The 22327-nt window shown below is 42.4% G+C and overlaps 1 protein-coding gene across 1 annotated transcript in view; it reads right to left on the bottom strand.

Moving 5' to 3' along the window:
* The window catches only part of TP53BP1 (tumor protein p53 binding protein 1), a 29701-nt gene extending 7709 nt beyond the window's left edge, over positions 1–21992 (bottom strand). Inside the window, 19 exon segments of the mRNA XM_050903036.1 lie at positions 787–939; positions 1913–2411; positions 3562–3654; positions 4871–4919; positions 5451–5687; positions 6316–6435; positions 14139–14807; positions 14844–14993; positions 14996–15389; positions 16431–16633; positions 17671–17762; positions 18098–18228; positions 19437–19587; positions 19770–19851; positions 20312–20470; positions 21116–21186; positions 21501–21588; positions 21661–21730; positions 21810–21992. Coding sequence (XP_050758993.1) covers positions 787–939; positions 1913–2411; positions 3562–3654; positions 4871–4919; positions 5451–5687; positions 6316–6435; positions 14139–14807; positions 14844–14993; positions 14996–15389; positions 16431–16633; positions 17671–17762; positions 18098–18228; positions 19437–19587; positions 19770–19851; positions 20312–20470; positions 21116–21186; positions 21501–21588; positions 21661–21730; positions 21810–21992 — 3594 coding nt within the window.
* Between the last annotated feature and the right edge of the window lie 335 nt (positions 21993–22327).

Below are 22327 nucleotides of genomic sequence, written 5' to 3'. Positions count from 1 at the left end.
AAACTTAATTCTCTATTTTAATGTTACAATAAGCAATTTCACGTGTAGTATCAGGTGTGAAAGTATAAGCTCTGCACTGAACTAATTTATCCTTTTGTGTCATTACTCATCGTAACAACACAGCACAAGACTCTTATGTTAGTTACCTTTATAGCAGAATAGCAGTAACATTTTATTGCTAGCAGGCTGATACAATTACTGTGCACTTCAAATCAGCATTTGTCAGCTATCTTTTGAGATTCCCTAAAGATTTTCCAATTAATGAATGGACATACAGCAACACAAGCATACTAACAATAGGCTTGTTTATTTTTTAAGTTGCTTTTTGTAGATCTCTTATAGAATCTGGTCCACAGGACTCGAAAGAGTGCAGCTAAAAATGACACTGAGCTGCAAAACAGGCTAAACTACCTTACATAATTCAATTTTACAGGCAGAAGTGATTTTTGCTTACTAATAGAATTTCTGCCAATTCTGAAATCTCTCTATTCTGAAACCCCCCCCAAAATTTTAGAACAGTTGGACGCACACAGTAAAGTCTTTTGTTTGAAAAAAAAGTCAGTGTGTCTTCACAATACAGTAACGGGCATGAAATACACCAGCAACAAATACAGAGTTTTTGCCATGCACTAAATGGTCTACATGCTTGCTCATGAAGAAAAATCTGTCATCACAGCATGCTGACTTGTTCACTCAACTCGTTTACTGCAGCCACAACACATTCTCATTTTAATTAATTTTATTTTTCAGCCAACTTATCATTTAGCCCTGAAAACAGGAACTTACCTCAACTACCTTTCGTTCCACCTCTGCACCATTTATGTAGTAAACATCTGTTATAACACGGGTAACAACAGTGCGCACTTCTCGAATAGTTCGCATGTGGCGATGCTGAACTCGGCCTTTGGGTGGGTGAAGAAGGTTAAACTCCTCCTCTCCCTGTAATAAACAGGGCAAATTAAAACCAAAACAGACCACAATGAAAAGCAAAAAATTTCTGGGTAGAGGTATCTCTGCAGTACAGTTTCTTCATACCATGTTCAAGTACTACGGTAGGGAACCTTTCAGCATCTTGTTACAAATTAGATGCAACAACACAAGAGACCCTAAACAATGGAGAACTGAACACATTTTGCTGATGGGTAGAGGAAGGGAAATCATAGCAGTCCAAGGAGGAAACAGCAAACTTGCTTAGCATGGCTTCTGATATTCTTTCATTCAGTGGACTCTCAGGCATATCACATCAATGTTGCACTGCATATTTATGGCCCTGTTAATCTCCTCTTTCCCAGAGGATGCACTATTCTTAAGTTTAGAAAAAAATCACTTTTCTAGTCTTTGTGTTCAAAAGAAAATATACAAGCTGTAACTGCAAAGCAGTGATTTTTCTTGAGTCTGCAATACTTTCTGAAATACTAATTCAAAGTTATTCATCTTGTTAGAACGTTTCTCTGGAGGAGCTCTCCCCTCGTGTGTTTATCCACTGACATTGGATGGAGTGGCAGAACAAGCTGTCAGAAGTTGGTTGGTGCAAAACAGAAGGCATTAAACCCTTCATTCAAAATTTCTTGCAGCTCCCATCTCCTTCCAACAAAAAGTGAAAATTTTTTTTACAGTGTTAACTACATCTGGACACAACCCCTCCCCCCCCCAAACCCAACCAACCAAAACTTGTCATATTTTTCCAGAAAATAAATATGGAGACATTTACTTCCCAAACTTATGCTGCCCACTGAGTATTGCTACCTTAGCAGTTGTGTACAGTTGACAGAGGAAAGCTTGTGGCATTAACATTTTAAGTAGTCTTTTGGCTTTTTTCAACAGAGAACCTACTGTTAGTGAATTTACTGGCTGGGGGGATACTTTACTGTTCTAAAGCAGTAAAATTAAATACAGGCAGCCTTCATCCCACCTGACTGTGCAGAGAGTCCGTGTCCTCTCCAGAGGCGTTCACAAGCTTTTCCCCACTCTCCTCAGTTTGGACATTCGCATCTTGTCGCCCGGGTCTTTGCCCAGACATACTGGTTCCCACTTCCACCTGCCTACAGATTTCTTCTGATGTTTGTGTTGCTGTTGTAACAGTTGTTAGGGTAAAAAGACAGTCTGCTGTAGTTTGAATCCCTTTATTCTTGGTGTTTGCCCACCTCTCTTGGCTTTCATCAATTTTAACAGCCTTACTTGGTTTCTTCTGCATTCTTCTCCCTTCTTCTGTCTGACTGCTTACAATACTGGTCTCCACAGACTCCCCATCCTCTGCACCAGAAGGCTGTTGATGGCAGTCCTGCTGCATCCTCTGAGGAATTAGGACCTGTCCACCGTCATCTGCCTTGTGTTGCTGATACTGCCAACCATCGGGATTTTTATGTAATTCAGCATCTTCTTGTGTGCCAGGAAAACTGAACAGATTCCCCCTGCAAACCAGTTATATACAGATCAAAACTATTGATTAAAAAAGCAGGACAACCAATATGCTGCCACTCAAGTGAAAGTACTATAAAAAAAAACCCTGGCAGTCATTCAATTGCTTCTTAAGATTGCACAGAACTCAGTGAGTCTCAAATTATAAAATAACCTTTCAGCATCTCTCAAGTGATTCACATGGTAGCAAGAAGAATGGCTGACACCTGTAGAGAACTAGGTGCTTCTCCAAGCACTAATAAAGCAATCTATACTCCACACATCAGGCACCAACTATGCAACATGCTTCTGGAAGTCATGCCATCTTCCAGAAGTTGCTACAGGCTGCTTCAGCACTTCATTGGCTTGAAACTGGTAATAACACCTAGCGCGAAGAGGCAGGAGCATAAACACAAATGCTGTCTAACGTTTTCATTAGAATTTGTCTGCCCTGTCAAAAGTGTTACCAGGTACTATATGGGACTGTATACTGAGCCTTACTAGAAGTATACATTTGGCTTCCCTCGTGTACTTGAGGACTTTGAGGAGTGACTGTCTTCTGTTCTGTCTGCACATCGCCCAGCACTGGAACTCCTTATTCTTTACGGTCTTTAGTACAACTGTTCAATGCGCTTGAAATATAGGTTACTCTTTCTCCGTAGACCAAGACCTCACTGCCCCATCAAAAGACAGAACGGAAAACACTGAAGAAGATTTCTACACCTTGTCCTCCAGCCAGCACCCGTATCACCATAAAATATGCAGCAGTACAGTCCTTTTCAAAGCAATCACAGACAGCAAAAATTGATGGACTTGGAAGGGAGACGACAGCAGAAACAATAACAAACACAATAGGTCAGAAGATCTTGGAACAGGAGAAAGAAAAGGTATTTAAACAGCTGTAAGTATGATCTCAGTTCTCTCAAGCCCCAGATTTTACCGAAGCATATTAGCCAGCTGGAATCACATCGCTGCTCAGTCAAAAAGGTAAGTCTGATTACCATGTGAGATACAAACATACAGTACTTATTATACTTACCCCATTGTCCCCAACCTTCTAAGTCACCCAAAGACAATGACTTAGTGCAATTTCTTTGATGCAGAAAATGCACATGTGCATATAAATCCAACCAGGACTGGCAGGCAAAGACTGTGAGGAGTTACCTAAACGGAGAAGTGGAAAGACCATGACCTCTGGCCTCATCCTCTCGACGAACTTCACAGACACGACTAAACACAGATGATGCTTTCTGGGAGCTAGCAGTGCAGATTTAAAACAAACAAACAAACAAACAAACAAAAAAGCATCAGGGAGTGAGAAAATCCCTTATACAGCAAAACAAGAGTTCTCTAGCCCCTTGGGAAAGCAACAACTGGTATTGAGCTTGTTGACCTATACAACCACAGAATGAGCGAGATGGTCAGTCTCAAAGGTGAAGAAACAAGCTGCAATTGCATAAGCATTTCTGTCATTTCTGCAGACACCCTAACAACCAAGAGCAATGTAACAATTCCAGAAAACGTAGTATGGAAAACTGCAGCACCATCAAGAGTTTCACCATCTACCACCTCTGGTACCCACCAGTGTACACAGCTAGACCATTTATGGCTTACTTCTCAGGATTTTCATGACACTGCAAAAATACTGGGAACGACAGTCATAAAGCTGACCCTGAGAGATCAAGTTCAACCTATACCTACAAAGGCAACCCATCCTTAACCAGCGAGGAATGACTGCCACTCATCCTCACCACTGAGGCATGATTACTGTCCAGCATGCAATCCTGTGACAAGAGATACTGAGTTTACGTCAAAGTTTTCTCGCTGCTTCAAACCATTATACTTCACTCAGATGACTACAGGTCACTATCTTCTGACTCAGATTCTTATTAGTACTTACAAACCATACTCTCCAAAAGCAAAAATCAAGCAATGCTAGGCATTAAATGTGAGATAAGACAGATACAGACAAATCAAAAGACCAAGGGAGTAACTTATGTTTTGGTCAACATGTTAAACTGTGATTTCAGTATATCAGCGACCTGGTTATGTTTCCATCATCAGCTTCCTATCAAAAAAGAGAATTCTCTTTCAGAACTCCTCAGAGATTCTTTGCAGAAAATTGCACAGTAAGGAAAGAAAGCAGAAAACCGTGTATCTGAAATTTAAGAGGTGGATAGGGCAGACTTGCATTCTGGACTGCACAAGACATGAATTTCTGCTTTGACTACAATCGGAAGGAGGCAAAATGCTGACATTAGTAGGAAGCACAAAGCCTGTAGTGAAAGAGCACTTGCCTATGTACTTAAAACCTGCTGCAAGAGCTAAAGAATTAATGTCATGGCTACTGCTAAAAGTGTTCCCTGCTTCTGTGTCTCATTTTAATTTTTTTTTTCCCTGCCGCTGGTAATGAGCGGAAAAAGGATCTACCCAGACCTTCGTATTAACTCTGTGCAGCAACAAGCCCAGTTACCTGGCAGCAGCAGCAGAGGATCCATCTTTCCTGTCACTGGCTGTAGGCTCTGAAACAAGAAGGAAGGGAAGGATGATTTCGGTGTCACCTGAACAGACTCTCCTGCCCCTTCCCAGCCCCCCCCACTCAGCGAAGAGAGAGGCTGAATAACGCTGGACAAAGGGTACCCAGGCCTCCCTGCCCAACTTCTCATCACAGACCTGAGTTTCTACAAGTTTTAGACTATTAGACAGAATGTCACTGTTCTGATCAAAATACTGTCAAACTTTTTTGTCCAGATTATACTTTTAAAATCTTTTCCCTCCCAATATAATCAAACTCCAGTTCCTGTCCTGTGACGTTGCCACTATACATCACAATTTTTAGTCTGCTGGAAATACCTTTCCTCACAACAGAGGCCTCTCCTCTCACTCCTTCCTTGCTTAGAGCATTGCAGAAACAGAGAAACAAATTTAAGTGACATTGCCCAAGAAGAAAAATGAGAAAAATTAGAGACTGTCTCGGGGAATGCCACAAAGAGGTTCTGAGTTAGGGCTGATATCTAGTAGGACCCATATGTTTCGAGGTTTCATTCTCTTACTTTCCAAGCTGAATGGCAGGGACTCCTCGCTCCCATCATTCACAGGGGTAACGAGGTTCATTCGCAGAGAGAGTTTTGCATCAGCCTCAGGAACCACACGAGAATCTCCTTTCTCACACACTTCTGACACATCTGCTGATACCACTGCACTTTCCACGGTGACATTGTTGGTCCCCATTGTGCCCTCTGCTGTAACATCACTAGTTGCTATGGTGCTGTCCGGGCAACTATCATCCACTGAAAATAGGAAAACAAAAGTAAAACAAAAAGTAGCTACTGTCATTCACACTGCTGGGATTCAGGTCCCAGTTCTGTTTTGAAGATGCTTCACTGCATGCATTATTGGCAATAGTGCAGTAGTGGAAATTCCTATATAGAGTTCTGAAGCATGAAAGTTCTGTAGCACAGGTATCATCCTTAGCTTGCAACAGAATACTTTACTATTACCCAAACAGAAATATACACTTCTTTTCATCCAGCAAATGCAGGGTGTTGTTTTGTGAACCTAGCAGAGAAAGTCCTGCTAAAAGATGATGAATACTGGGAACAACCTTCTTTTAGTCTAAGCTCCTTCACTACTCAGAGGAGTCTTTTGCATTCTTTAATGGAGTTGTATGCGGGAACAGAATGAGTGCAAGGAAGACAACGTTCCATACCACCCTATGCTCAGGGAGCAAACATCTTCACTAGAGACTGAGGAGAGAACATACCAAGGGAAGTGTGGAGAAGGGATGACCCCTCCCCACAGAACAGCAATGTTTTCTGCCAACGTAGGTTTGAGTTATCCCATCAGATCCTGCATCAAGAATCAAAAGCTTCCAAACAGGCTTTCACCACAGAACAGAGCCATTCGGGTCAAACTCACCAATTGGTGTGCTGTGTCTTCTGGGTCCCATTTTAAGCTGGCCCATAAGAGGTGGCGTTATGCTGGTCAAGGGCTGAATGACGTCACCCTCCTTCGGCAAAGTAAAATGAAACGGGGTTCCTAAAAGACAGAGCGCGCCAGGATTAGTAACTGCAGGGGACTACTTTGGTTCAAATACCAAAAGCACAGGTTCTGTGGAAATGGGGAAAAGCATAACCCTGGTGCTGTCCTGTACAAAATCCCCCTGAACAGTTACTGGTTTCAGGACAGCTGCTCTAACTGATCTTCCTCACATTTTGTGTGGAAAATCTCTCTCGGTGAAAATGTGGGCTGTGGTCAACTTGATGCAGCTGTCCCCAGGTGCTAGATAAAAGTGAGACGAAATATCCTGACACAAATAGGATTTTTACAGAATGCAGCTTTGCTTCAGAAATGCTCAGGATTTTCCACAGAAAAGGGAGGCCAGAAACAGAAATGAAGGTGAGGACAGAAGTGAATTGGCAGAGCTATGTGTTGCCTGAATTAATAACCTGAAACTTACACAGAATGATGCTTTATCATCAAACAGCCTTGGATAAAAGGTCAGCAGATACACTTCAGATAGCCACCTATGAGCCTGAACAATTAGTAGCAGTCAATTAAGGGTTAGACGATGACAGCAGAAACTTGCCTGGAAAGTAAGCTTTAAGAGAAATAACAGATACTGCAGTTTCATAACCAGCTGCAGGCTGCCACTAGAAAGGCTGGCCCCATCCTCCTGTCCTCTCCAATACTTCTGCCCCTTCCTGTGCTGTCTCCAGCATAAAGGGTCTGCAGGGTCTACTGGCTGAGGTAGCCTATCCCATCCGGGAAACCACGCCTTGGTGGATTTACCACGTGCGGATCTTGCAGGATTTAACAGATAAAATAGATTAAAAACCTAGTAAAATGCTCCCTCCTTTTGCCTCACCCCATGCCATTTATTTGCAAACCTTCAACATCATATATCACAGGCTGCATTCTTTCCAAATTGCATAGAAGTGTTTAACAAAACTAACAAAATAACCCTTTCCTCCCCACACTGAGGTCAAAATAGGTTTTCATCATCTTTGTCACTACCCTTCCTTTTCCCTTTTTCCTAAAACTGTATTTGTTCTTTGGATTTCATTCAATATATTACTCGAATAATGCAAGTCACAATTTACCTAACTCCTGAATTTTAAGAAGCATGTATTAAAAAAACCCAACAACCCAAAACTAAACAGTATTGGAAAATTGTTAGTTAAGGTCATGAGAACACAAATTCAAGTTACTTGAATTCAAGAGCTAGCACTAGATACTCAGATACAACTTTTAGTTATAGCCAGATGCAGTGCATCATTCTTCAGTTACACAAGATGCTGACATATGATTTACACAACTATCTTGTGGCAAATGAAGCCATAAATACATGACAAAGACAGAATCCCCCCACAGAAAAAAACCCAACCAGTGAAAAGCCATCTATTGTCAGTTTGAAAAATCTGAAAACCATCACCCGCCCTGCTGTCACAAGTTTTAAAGATATGGTTCAGCAATTGCAACATCCTTGAGATCAACCTAAGGACTTCAGTGTACTTCTGCAGTGGGTAGGTATTTCATAGTGCAATGGTACTCACACTTCGTGGGTACACCACATATTGAAAGGCCAACTACCATTCCTCACAAACAGCTTATGAATGCCTGTCATATCATGACCTATAGCAGATCTCCATTTAAAGAGCGTTTTATTTAAAAACTGAAGTCTTTAGAAACTCCACTGAATTTTGATCGATTTAGCTACCACAATCCCTTCTAGCCTACAAATCCACATTTCGCGGGCTAATAACAAGTGATCAAAAGAATTTATGAAATGATCAGCCTGCATTTTAGTAAGAGATAATCTAGTTACTAAACCAACAGATACCATTAAACAAACGAGCTTTCACACTCACAAGACTTGAAAAAAATGCGTATGCCTGAAAGCTTAATTGCCTTCACCTAACTGCAACAACTGTTGTAACAATGAAAAAGGTTAATTCTCTCCACAAACTTTTTTTATGTCCTTAAGACCATCATCCTGTAACATTTCCTTTTATCTTTCAGCATCAAAAGATTGGGTCTTTCTTTGGCCCACTTTGTCTCTCTCAAGTTTGCTAATGCTAAGGTATAAAAAATTTCATTTGCTTGGGTAACACTTTCACAGGGAGAGCTGGACGTTTCTAGCACTGTGCAGATGGCAACTACCAGCATAGCACAAAACTGCACCCTCATAATGGACGGAAACAAAGGAATCTCCCAACTCTGCGTCAAACTAAGTGAAGCCAAGCTATCATCCTCTTCTCTTCTAGATGAAAAGATAAGTCCCATCGCCTTTTCTGCATACTGTGATGCTTCTTGCACACTACTACTACATGGATGGCCAGCCTGCAGCTCTCAAGCAGTTCAAGCACAGCTCCCTCTGTTCTAGTTCTTCTCTCCTACCCATCACCTCTAGAAGGGATGTGGCACATCTACTGTGGCTCTCAGCCACATGAAGATCTACAGAGAAGGCTAGTAGTAGTGAATGGCCACTCTGTTTTCTGTGCATACAGAAGGGAGGGAAAAAAAAACCCCAAACCCACCACCCTGAAGAACCCCATGCCTTCTATTTAAGAATTTTTGCTTTCTCTTTGAAAAAGCCCTTTCTTAGCTCTGTTCTTAACTCACCAGCACAACTATTTAATAGACAGGACAAAAGCTTGATTACATACATTTTTCTCCACTGGTAATTCATATCTAGCTGTGATATATCAAAAGGACCCCATTAGAAAATAAAAACCAACTTTACTTCCAGAAGTCTTCCAGATTAAGAATCATCACTCTAGCCAGGCCTGAGGCAATGTTAAAAAGATTTAAGAGCTTGACAACACAACTCACTTCATTATTTTAATAAAAATATTAACTTTTTATTTAACCTGGTATGCTTAAACTTTATCATAACTATGTTAACTGCACTGCTTATCTGTTTCTTCTTTATTTTATATTACCAGTAAAAAGATACCATTCTGAATAAGGTTTCGTATGTACAAAATTGTACAATCTACAAAAAATTTCACAGAAAACCAAACCACAACTTCTATAAACTCCATAGAGTCCTAGAAACAGACTTCAATAAGTAAATTTCTTTTCCGTAACCCTATATTCTATCATGTTCTAGCCTTTGAGCATTGTTTAGTAGACTAACTAAACAGTTACTATCTTATTCAAGGCAACTTCAAAAACAAAAAGACACCCCCCAAATCTCACCATCCTGTTTCTACTCCTGCTTCTTGGACTCTTCTCCAAGATCCTTCTAGTCCTCACCCAAAGTTTGTGTTTACTGATGTATGCTTCATAATCTGTTGCTAAGGGATTAGACTCCTGTTGGAAATAACTATTATGAGAACAAAGCTGCTTTAAAAGAAGAGGGATGCTCTAAAGCTCTTCACACCTTAAGGACTGAGTGATGGTAAGACAACAAATATCACTCTACATACTTTCCCACCATGCTTCATGAGTCTGAAGACAGCAGGCAGAACATCTCAAAAGTCTGAACTCTCTCCTAACACTGATCAGCCCTTTAGTGTAATACAAATGTGCAAAACACAACCACCAGCATTAATTTCTGAGTTCATTTTCTCCAAACAGTGGCTTATTGTTCTCTTTTGAAAGTAAATCCAGCCAAGTGTGATGTGTTTAAGTTGCATTTAGATCTATCCAAGAAAAAACATTTCAAGTACAATATAACAAGTGAAATGTCACCTCAAGTTAAACGCAATTTTGTTCACACTCTCTTAAAAAGGAAGTTTTGGATTGTGAACTCTGTGAAAGGCCATACTGAAACAGAACGTAACATTCAACCTTATTATCTAACTACAGCTACTCATCTTTATTTCATCATCATTTCAGCAGTGTACTGCCAAACATATTATTTAATAAAACCTATACTGTTCTTAAGTTCAAAAGACCAGTACTGTTCTCTTGGCTATGCCAAATTGTCTTAAGAAACATGCAGTCCCAGTATACCAAATGCCCTGGACTTGTTCACAGAAAAGTTAATTTGAGATCACAAAATGCAATGGGATCAGAACACCTTTGACCTTCCTGGACAGTATTTTGACCAGATCCCCTCAAAGCATTATTTGCTATATAATAAAGCTTTTTGTCTTCTTTCAGTTAAAGGAAATTAAGAATACTGTATCTAAAACTTGGTCATTTAACTTCATGCTAAATAACGTTTGAGCTCCTGCAACCTTTGCACTTCCCTAATAGACTTAATAGAAGGGAAATACATTTTCTGATACTAATATCACGTTCCTTCATTCTTGTCACGTGCAAGTTTCTACATAAAATTTAAGTTTTCAGGTTTTAAAGTTTTCAGAATTAGGGGGCATCAAATGAAACTAACACCTGGTGAAACAGAGTTTTTTTACCCAGTATATAATTTAAGCTGTCAAACTTCCTACTGCAGGAAGCTTTGAAGCCTAAAAGTTTACAGAGGTTCAAAAAAGCACACACAGAAATTCCATGGTGGGGGAGAAAAAACACACGTATCCAAGATATCAAAAACCAAAGACATCACTTCAGACTCAGCATGTTCCTAAACCATACTTTTCTTGATGATGAAAGAGCAACTTCTTCAAAAGTATCTCCCCACTGCATTTTTGCCCTTATATTCACCCATATGTATCTGCTATTCAATATTGGGGGAACTTGTATACCAAGCTAGATTGACGCAGTATAACTGTTTTTCTGACTGTTGTAGTATCTCGATTCACAGAGACCATGATTTTCAGTCTTTAGTTCAGAGTTATCACAAAGGCACAATGACCTATTGCAAGCCGCTGAATGGGAAAGACTGAAAAAACCCCACCCCAACAGCAACAACAAAACATTAAATGGCAACAGAACAATCTAACACTAACAAAGACGCTGGTCGTCTTGGTCCACAGAGTATCTCAAACCCTGGTGATCAAGATTTTGTGCGCAGTCTCCAAAATCTGTCACTGAATCTTTTTCTTTTAATTTGAAAAATACAGCATGATTCAATTGTACCACTTATAAACAATATTAAAGCTTTCCCTAAATATCATTAGAGAGGCAGCCTCCAAACTTTGGATAAGATGTTGCTAAGACACATCTAAATACCACAAATTGAGAACTTAAATCTGAAAGTGATGACACGACTGTCTTGACTGACAAATAACCCACTGAATTGCCTCCAGTATGTTACTTGCTTAGCACCGGTTCCCCAAGCCAACAAAGACTCTACTGTCAGAGAATGCACTGAATTAAAAAAATCACTGCATTTCTGGCCAACTGAAATACTCTACTTTCACGCTCAACAATGAAGCAGTTTGCTATAACATTCTGAAAGAAAGTGATGGTCACTAGTTATGGGACGTTGAAGAACGTAAAACCAAAAAAGCTCCCAAACATCTGACTGGTCCTACCGCATTCAAAAGAATGGCTGCAAAAGTTACATCAATTAAATTGCCATGATAGCTGGTATATTAAGCAGTGCAGAACCCCTAAAGCATGGGAATTTTTACATGACTAAACATATACTTAGCTCAAAATAAAGTAACCACTGCAGAAAATGTTCTCAGACGTCAGTGACGTTAAAAAACTGTGGCCACAAGGATCCATACTCCTTGAAAATAATTTGAGCTTTATTTAGTTTTAAAATAGGTCAACAGATACTTATAGCAAAGTCTAGCTTGAAAACTGCTATTATCTTTTGCTGGAAGTCTCTCCAAAACTGATGACCTGTACAAGCATTCAACTCTCTTTTCCACACCTCGCTGTAATCTAACTTCTACAGGTATCAACATTTACCCGTCATTCTTATCTTACAACGTAAGATACTACCTTCATCCTATTTTTTAGTATCTCGAGTTTCTTCTCGCCAGCCAGTTTCATACTATTAAATGGTTATCTTCTCAAACTTGTCAGCAAATTTGGTATTAAAAACACACATAAGTATTACACTCAATCCCTTTTCATCCAAGTCTCCATCTAGCACTTCAAAGTCATCTCACCTACTTCTGTTCAGACATAAAGAAGAAAGCTCTTCATCTTGCTCCTTTTTGAAATCTGCCATTTTGACCTTTCCAAACAGGATCACATGTTCCAGAAGTCAGCACGGTTCAAGGTCACAAGAACTGAAGAAAAGGGGAGGGAACCATATAAGAACGAGCTCAAAAGGCTTTCAGGAAGAAACAGCCAAAGCTGCCATAAACGGCAGTAAGGATCAGTTTGTAACTGGAAAAATTAAACAAGTAGTTCAGAAAACAGTAACAAAAAATATTGGACTCGTGAGACTGATGAGAGAAGTTTTGAAGAAATGTACAGCTCTCGGAAAAAACCCAAACATAAACTGGCAGAGAAAATAAGAGAGATGTCCCTCACTGACAAAGAATAGAAAATTATTCAGACCAGTTATCAACTGAGTACGTAAAGGGAAAAAGAAGGCTGAGTGTTAGGAAATGGTTTTTAAGCAGTATATCTTACACTAATTTCTCAAAAAGAAAAACTAGAAAACATTATCACTTGAACAAAGCTCTGCAGAACAGACTATAGGGCTATATAACAATATCATGACTGTTGAGTGGTTAGAGCAATTCTATCTAGCCCACAGCTTTATAGGTTCCACAAATCAAAATCACAGACTGGTCAATCTGAACCTATCAGATGGTTCACAAACTTCTTCCCTGCTAGACACCTCATTGAATTCTACTAACACTGCACAATTCTATTGATCTTCCATTGTACTCTAACTGAAGGACTTAGATAATTCACAAAGCATAAACTACCTAGCAAATCAGTGAAAAGAGTTAAATAAACCTCTACTAACATATCGGTCTGTTCAGGAGATGTAAAGACAACCATTACCTATTGACAACTAATGTTTTCAGACCCTCAACTTTCATAATCACCAACTTCAGGAGACTGGAAGTCACCTACCATCATCATAAGAGGGGGAAAACTCTCACTTTCTGATCCTGCCATTTAATGAAAGATTACTTAGATCTCAAAAATGCGTACAATTCAAGACAAAGCTCTAGTAAAACCTTGTTTTCTATTACTTTCTCATTCGAGAAGTACAGAACTCTATGTTTTAAAATGAAGCCAACTAGGAGGCAAAAGTTCCACAAAACTCAGGTATAGCATCCCACATTTCTTGTGTAACTACACAAGAGCATGTTAAAGGGATTCCAACGCATCATGACAATACCTGCCGAGCCACAGCTTACGCACGAGTGAAAAGCCATTCTACTTTAAAATAATCTCAAGATAAATTTGCTGTATTAGTTTCTAGCTCAAAGCTGCTCTATACATCCCCACAAAGAAAATTCTCCTCTGAGAATGAAAAAAAGAAAAAAAAAGAAAAAAAAAAGAGTAAGGAGACCTACAAGAGGGAAGGTACAGACTACCACACACCCTTTTCCTTTCAAGGACACTACTGTTGTTGCTTTGGGGGGGAAGGTACAAAAATCCCTGAGCATTGCCAAGGTCACAACATTCTGAGTTTTCAAAGTTGCTCTGTGTTTCTGCCATAAAACAGCGAGAGTGTTAGGAACAAGAATTACCTTATCATTCTTGCCTGCAGTAGTGTGACAAAGGGGAAAAAAGTAAAGGCATGTTATGCATGTAACCCAGTAACTTGTAGCGCTGCTCTTAAGAGACACCGTTCAACACGCATCCAAGATCAGTGCTCCCTGAAAACACTGAGCATTGTACACAGCTGTCCTTGACATCATTCAAAATATACACCTGTGAACTACTAACCTAAATTCACTTACCACTGGAAGGACTGGGGGATTTAGCAGTTGCCTTCTCCTGTGGCTGCCTTTGCTCTTCCTGCTCCAGATTCCTTGTTATAACAGTATCCTCCGTATTCTTTGGCACCCGATTCTCCTGCTGAGTCACCAGCATGTCGACTCCTCTCTCTTTAAGTGGTGGCTGATTCCCTATTATCATTATCTGTCCTAATTCTGAACAACCTGGATGTTTTTTGGCACACAACGCCAATTCCGATGGAATGTCACTCTTTAACTTAGGAAACAAATTGTTGTGCTGTTCCAGTAACTCCCCTACAGAAGGCTTAGATAAAACTTTATTGAGTTTTGGCATGTTTTCCGAAGCAGCCTTAAAGGACAGTTTATCCATGCTCTTTGCCTCTCCAGTGCCAAAAGTACAACCTTTTGAAGTTTCTTTTCCCTGGCTTTCTGGTCCAATCTCTTCTAACTCTTGGGCCTGATCAGACAAATTTGTGCTATTTTTCCCAGAACCATCAGCAAATTCCACTTCCATATCTTCATGACACTGTACTTCCCTTTCAAGAATAAACCTCTGAGAAATCGTTGCATTAGCAAGGGACTCATCTTCATTTATTTGCTTCTCTTTTACTTGCAGTTTTTCTTCTTGTTCTTCACACTGAGTCTCAGGAACTGCCTCAGGTTCAGAAGCCTCTTGGAATGGATGATCTTCAGACTGTGCTTCTCTACCCTGACTGTATGACAAAATCGCAGGCAGACCAGACTGATCTGCAGCAGCCTGACTTCCAGAAATACACTCGATCTCCTGACGAGCTGTAGGGGCTAATGACCCATCTCCTGCTACATCTGCACTAACTAACTGCATTACAGGTTTCCTGCAGTTTGTAAATCCTCCTTTTTTGCTTTTTCACAGTTTTCAGAGAGGGCTTGATCACCTGCATCCAGCCTCAGTTTTATGTTGTCATTCTCCACAGAACAGAGTCTCAAGTCTGAGGCCTTGCATTCAGAAATCACCTCTACCTGTGTGGTTTCGCTATCGTGGCCCATGTTCAGAGAGCCTGAACTGACGTCTGTATTTGTGGGCTGGCTACATTCACTTGCAGAAAGCATCAGCTTACAGGACTCAGAAGGCTGTGACGCAGAGTCACCTGTAGACGTCTTTGACAAAGCATCTGTGGGTCCAGAGAGATCTCCTGGTACGTATAAATGGGTTAAAGCAGCAGCTTTTTCTTCTTCATGCTTCTTCTCTGGGCTCTGAGTTGGAACAAAGATATCCTAAAATGAAAAAAGCGGGACATGGAGCATCAGGGCATCTCGAGTAGGACCGTCTATGTGTTATTCCTAGAACATTACACTGGATTATGGAGCAGAGCAAGCTCAGCACAAAACTACAGACAAAAAAAAAAAGACAAAAACTTCCCCCCCCATTTACATGAGTCATAATTGCCCCGTTCTTGCTGAGAAAAATTATCACCACCCTTTACTTCTTAGTACCTCTGTGGCAAAGTCAGACATAATCCTTGGTACACCTGTCACACTACCAAATCATGAAGTACAGGTCAAGTATGGCAAATTAGTAGCTATTTTTAGTGAACAACCAAGGGTTCTGGAAAGATTCTCTGGAGGAATCTATTATATTAGCACGAAAGCCACTTTCAGCAAAGGAGAGGCCCTGCTTCGACTACTGAAGTCTCTAGTACAACCTTTATTTTCTGCCTTAAGTTGATGAAATTTGTAGTATTAAGCTATAAAGACACCCACTGTCTGTTAAATCCCTTTGAATAACAACTTCCAGAATCAAAAAGCACAAAGGAAACAACAGATAATTAGAATAAGCAACTTGAAAAAAGCAGTATATGAATTCTAGCCTTGTAGGAGAATACAAATACTTTATTACAAAGCAGCTTCACTTTCTCCATGACAAATGATGCTAAGGTCTATCCTGATAAAAGTCTAATTTATGACACAGTTTGAGATGCAGGACGCCCAGTTCAGCATCAGAAAGCAGCAGCCTTTCAAAGAGAGAAAGGGGAAAAAAAAAAAAAAGGCACAGAAAAGGTTTATAGCATAGATTAAAAGACAAGTTCTATGTTCAGTAACTCACTATGCCTTCTTAAGCTGTTCCACATTTTCTCTGCAGGATGAACTGCCACACAGTATGATCAATATATAACTGTGACTGGTGGGAACAGGGAAGCTCATGAGAACCAGCTTAGTAGGAAAGCTCAACACAGAAGCACAGAGGCTGACTCAAACACACATCTTCTGCAACAGCCATATAAAAACGTCAGAAAAGGTATCTACATGAACCCTTACATGAGAGAACTCTGGTTGTGATGGTATAGGTAAAGATCCAGGAAAGAAGGTTGGGGCACTCTGGGACACTGGAGTTGAAGCCTGTGGCAGGACAAGCGGTCCTGGTGGGATACATGGGATGGCCATCTCCACTAGCATATCTCCTCTCTGCTTCTGCATCAGCTCTCTTCCTTCTGCAGGGATAGATATATCCATCTGTTCATCTGGTTTGGAAGAGCAGAAGATACATTACTAGCCAATTCTTGCGTTGTACCTAAAGTTTCCAACATTCTATTAAAAGACTTGTCTTCAGTGGCATATGCAACTTTCTCATACTTTAATGGGTGAATCTAAAATCTCTCCAGGTGAATTCTTTTGGCGGGGGGGGTGGGGGGTGGGGGTGAGAAATCAACAAAAACATCCATATCCTTAAATTTAAGGGGGGGGAGAAAGTGTTTTGTTAAGAATTCACATAACTATTTTGCTACAGGTCTAGAACTTCTACAATTAGAAAAAGGCATCTGAAATTTATAAAAAGCATTTCTCTGAGGTTTTTTTTTCTTTTTGCTATCTTTATTAAAATGCAATCAAATTCAGACCCCAGCTAACAAAATATCTATTCTAAAAGTATTTCACATTCTGTGACAGGAATCTCACAGAAAAGAATGGTGATTTTGTATCATACTAGAAGTCCGCGTGGATGGATATCTTATTCCTGATGGTGAATGGGTGCTTAGAGAAAATGTTTAAGAACCAAGGCATCATATAGAACAATCCCTCTTTTGGCATGGCATTCTAGAATACACACATATAACATACGAAAGCTTTTTAAAATATAGTACAAGTCATCCAAGTTATGGTAAAATAACTGTTATGATGCAGTCCTCCTCTGTCCTTTCTATTGCCCTAACAGTATATACTTAATACAGATATCTGCCTGTAGCAAGAATGGCTTGTCCCTAAGAAAGGAGGACAATTGCAAGTAGCGATCTGTATCCCATATGAAGTATTTCCCATCTTTCAAGTGAAGGGGAGCTAGCCGACAGTACTAATTTTATTATGATAGCTATGCAGGAAATATCGACAGCAGATCAGCATCTGAGTCACACACACAGATCTCCATTCATCTACCTCTTTCAGTGTTCTCAACCCTGCTTTACTCTTTAAATATAATTTTAGCAGGTTCTGAAAAGGCTGCATGCTCAGACTAAACCACAGAGCACAGAAACACAACCACAGACCAGTATGCAGAAAATTTTACCTTTTGCTTGCTCCTGTTCAGTAGGACTGCTGGGGACAAGAGCATTGGATCCAAAGGCAACAGAAGGAGGACTAACTAGGCCTGAAGAGACACTGCAGACCAAGAAAAGGGAACACGGAAAAGACGACCATACATCACTAGGAAATGCATTAACTTCTCCCCAAGTGCACCTCCAGCTTGTCACAATAGCAGTCTTCTCATAAAAGGAGAGTGTGAGGTGTTTGCTAGCAAGAGACTTGAGAAATGGCCATTGACACAGGCATCGTTAGTTCATTTCATCGCAAAATAAAGCCATGCTCCTCTCATAGTGCAAAATTAAAACACTGATTGCTTAAAATCAAGCACAAGTCCTTGAATAAAGAAAAGAGTGGTGGAAACGCACTACTGCAATTAAGCTACTGCAATAGTTTGGGGATTTTTTGCTTACGTGGAATGACTCTCCTGTACAAGTGATCCCTGTCCAGAGAGCTGCAGGAGTTGCAGGCTGCGGGCAGGGGTGCACGCCAGAGAACTTCCCTCTTCCACCCTGGTTATCGGACAGCTGCTCCCTGCAGCGGTTTTGAACAAAAGGAAATAAGATTAGAAATTTGGCCAATAACCAAGCTGATCAGAAAATTCTGAGGAATTATATTCACGCTACTGCACAGTTATTCCTCAGGTAGGCAAGGACAAGCTGATTTTCACACAGAGTTGGAGAAGGACTGCACAAGAAAGTTCAGTAGGTGAAATGTGAGCGTAAGATAGTTAAGATGAAAAAGATGTTTGTACCTATAGAATAGATTTTTATCAGGCCAGACTGCACAAGTCTTCCTACTCGGGAATTTTAAAAGAAAAATCCCCAATGGCTCCAATATCAGCACATTTGATCCAGCACCAGAATGCAAACACAGGCAAGGTTCTTACAAGAAAAGACACCTTGCACTGACCACTGACTCAGTGTGAGGAGGAGGTTGTTACTGAACCTTCTGGATACAGAAGGTTCATGCACAAGATCATACTGGTATAGACGTAGTTGTGCTCAAATTAAACTAAACAAAAAGCATAAAGTGAGACTTCATTTAGCTCATGCTTTATAAACTGTGACAAAGTTGCCTTTCAGCACTTTACTTTCTAGGCCTTTCACTATTAAGATTGTTAAGAACCTTTCTGTTTCTTTATTAGCCTTTCAGTTGTGGATACCAAAACCAAACACAGCCATCCTCCGAGCAAGACATACTGTGATGACCTAACATCTGTTGTATTTGTCTAGATGACAAATAAGACTGACCATAATTGTGGTATAAAGATTTTGATTGCAGGGTCCTGTCCTATCCCAAACAGGAAGGCCAATTCAGAGGAGTAAGGTGGAATGTTTTGCCAAAGTTACCCAGCGTAAGAAAGTCTACAATACGTGCCCACACTACTTACCCACACTTTAGACTGTGTGTCACTACAAAGGGTGAGCATTATTATTGCCAGTTTCAGAAGAGGGTAAAAGCGGGTTTTTTGTTTTGTTCTTCAAGGGGCACAGAAATAAAGAAAATTAAATGTATTTAACAAGCCAGTGTAACTGTTCTAACACAAAGTGACATTTAGACATTGCTCCATAGCGTAGTGAAAGAGGTTGTGGCCTTTCATTTCCAAAGCATTCTCAAATTTAGCAGAAATTACGTGAAAAATACTCAACAGCACTCTGCACCTTAAACCACTACATGCCTAAAAAGATGAAGTAGAGATAATGATTATGACGATCTCTGGGATGGACATTTTGGCTCTGCTTGTCTATTGTTACCTGTTGCATTATTCTCAGGAAACATCTCTTCCTGAGTCGACAAGATATCCGACTCTTCGTGACCAGAATCAAGGGATTTCTCAGTTTTAGTGGGGTCACAGACAGGCATTTGTTTCCTGGTATGCTCTTCTGCTTCCTGCAGAGTTCTGGAAAAGCAAGACTCAGTCACGGACCTGAGAAATTCAAAGTATGAAGTCATACTGCAACACTGTCAAGAAAATTTATCAGCACAGATGAAAGGTACTCACTTGTGTACACCACAAAAAAAGACACAAATCAACTTCCAGAATGTCAGCAAGAGACCTACAAAGAACATGGACTGTTTTACCTTTCAGACTTCTCTGGCTGGCCTTCCAAAGCAGTATGTGCTTCTGTGCTGGAGACAGTTTCCGTGTTGTCCCCACACAGTTCTAGCAAGAGAGGGAAAAAAAAAAAATTTGTCACTCGGGTCACCTGGATTAATATACAAAGAGAAGAAAGTGTAGTTCTGTAAATTACACAAATACCAGACAAGCTTTATATGAAAAAAAATTAATCTTGAACTATCAATGATAACAACAAAAAAGGACAGGATGAGGTTTTTACTAGGGAGGGAATTCAATATCAGATTGTCTGAATATTCTGGAAACAAATTAGGAAAGAGAGGTGCAAGAATCAATGACAGCACTTGGACAGCTATAAGAAAACAAATTAACTAGCCCAAAGGAAAGAGAAGGCAAAATTCTTTTCAACTACCAATGACCTATGAACTCATTTTTGAAAACCACTAATACAGTATTTCCTGTCAAAGAAACATAACATCTATAATTTAAAGAAACCAGAGAGAACTGACAGAGCAACAAAAGGACATCTAAGATCATTTTCACATACCATTTTTAGTATCGTTCTTCACAAGTCTGGAAGAAGGGACAGCAGCTCCAGGGTGAAACTGATGCCTAGCATCTCCTTCATTGGGCACGAAGTCACTCTCAAAGTCCTGGCTCTGTGAGAGCTCTAGAGCTCCAAAATGCAGCTGTGACATGCCTGTATCTAACACCAAACATCCATAACTAACATATATACCCCCACCCCCCCCCCCAAAAAAAATCAAAGAGCCATCTATCACTTTACAAGGGCAAAAGATACACCCCCTAACAAGAAAAGTATTTAGGCTATTGCTGAAACTCTGAATAAACTAACAGACTCTGATCTCAGCTGTACTAATTAAAAATGCGGTAACAGAACAAGGACAGTGGCCATTAAGTCAGAAACCAGTGTTAATCAGCAAGGTCTTATGTAACGCCATTAGGTACTGCAGCAGATTTGGATTCCGTGATGAGAAAACAATCCTGGTAATACATAGCCTGTGCCTGCAAGTCCTTTGATGACAACAACCATTATGCCAGGAGTTCTTTGCCATAAAAAGGCTCCACCTCCTAAAGGTCAAAACGCATCCATGCCTCTTCTAAGCCATTCCCTGCCTCCAAGATCCTTGTTAACAACGACATGAAATCACCATTTTTTTCAAACACCAAAGCATACAGATCAACTTCCGGAAAAAGACGCCGATTGCTGACCCATTATTACCGGCACAACTACGCCCAGTGGGACGAGTGAGGCAGCTGAACTGAAAAACTACGCAGATGGTTGACGAGATTCACAGCCCCGAGAAGAGACCCGAAATGGAGAAGTTACCTTCTACACACGGCGAAGCAGCGCAGTCCTCAACATCACCTTCGCCTCTTTCCCCGGCCTTTCCAAGGGCACTGCAACAGAAAAGACTCGGTCACACCGCTTTGGGCTTTCCTGCAGGCCGCCTTCTTGCAGCCGACTTGTGGTCCGAGGGGCTGCTTCGCAGCTGCAGCGCCTGACCCGGCGCTCCCAGGCCCGCCGAACCACGCACGCCGGCGCGGGCCGGGCCGGGCCCCGGCGCGGCCGCCGCCAGCACCGAGCCCGTATTTTACGCCTGTCCTCGGCGCACGGCAGCGATCTCACTGGGCGGGAGAGGCCCAGGAGGAGGCGGCCGAGAGCCGGCGCGCCTTGCCGCGGGATGGCGGCTCCCGCGGCCCGGCCCACGCACCTGCTCTCCCCGCCGGGCGGCGGCACCTCCTCAGCGACGCGGACCTGCGGGCCGGCGGCGTCCGGGCGGGCAGGGCTCTCCATCGGCTCTGCAAGCACGGCGCCGTTAGCGCGGCTGCGGCCCCCCCCGGGCACGCCGCTGCCCCGCGCCCAGCTCTTACCTGCCGGTCGCTCCCGGGCCGCCCCGCCACCCGCGGGCGCCCGGCTGCCGGCAGGACCGCAGACGATCTCCTGCAAGACAGACGCACGGGCCGAGTCAGGGCCGGGCCGGGCCGGGCCGGGCCGCGCCGCCCCCGCGCCGGGCGCTCACCAGCACGGGGCTCGGGCTCCGCCAGGCCGGCAGCCGGCGGGCCAGCACGCCGAGGCAGGCCTGCTCCGCGTCCTCCTCCGCGCCCGCGCTCTCGGGCTGCGAGTCCTCCACGATCAGGCGGGGCGTGTCCTGCTGGGAGAAGCCGGGGTCCAGCTGGCTGCTGCCGCCGCCGCCGCGCTCCATGCAGGGCGCCGCGGGCGGCGGAACGCCCGGCGGAGCACCAGCCGCGGCCCTACGCCCCCCGCCCGCCACACCGCGCCGCGCTTCCCGCGGCCGCCATCTTGCAGCGCGCCGATTGGCGGCGCGCGACCCGCCCGCCCCGCGCCGCCGGCGCCGTTACCAGGGAGACGCCGGCCCGGGCACCGCCTCGGCGGGTCCCGCGCTCCAGCGGGGCGGCCGGGAGGGAGCGCGGCCTGGCGGCGGCCCCGCCGCCCGGGGAGGCCGCAGCAGCAGGCGGGACCGGGCTCTGCAGCGGGAGGGCCGCCCGCGGAGCGGTAACGGCGGCGGATTCGGAGCCG

Source organism: Gymnogyps californianus, chromosome 11 (genome assembly GCF_018139145.2).
Source record: "Gymnogyps californianus isolate 813 chromosome 11, ASM1813914v2, whole genome shotgun sequence".
Taxonomy (NCBI): Eukaryota; Metazoa; Chordata; class Aves; order Accipitriformes; family Cathartidae; genus Gymnogyps; species Gymnogyps californianus.
The sequence above is the reverse complement of the archived record's forward strand: the minus strand, read 5'-3'. Positions and strand labels throughout refer to the sequence as shown.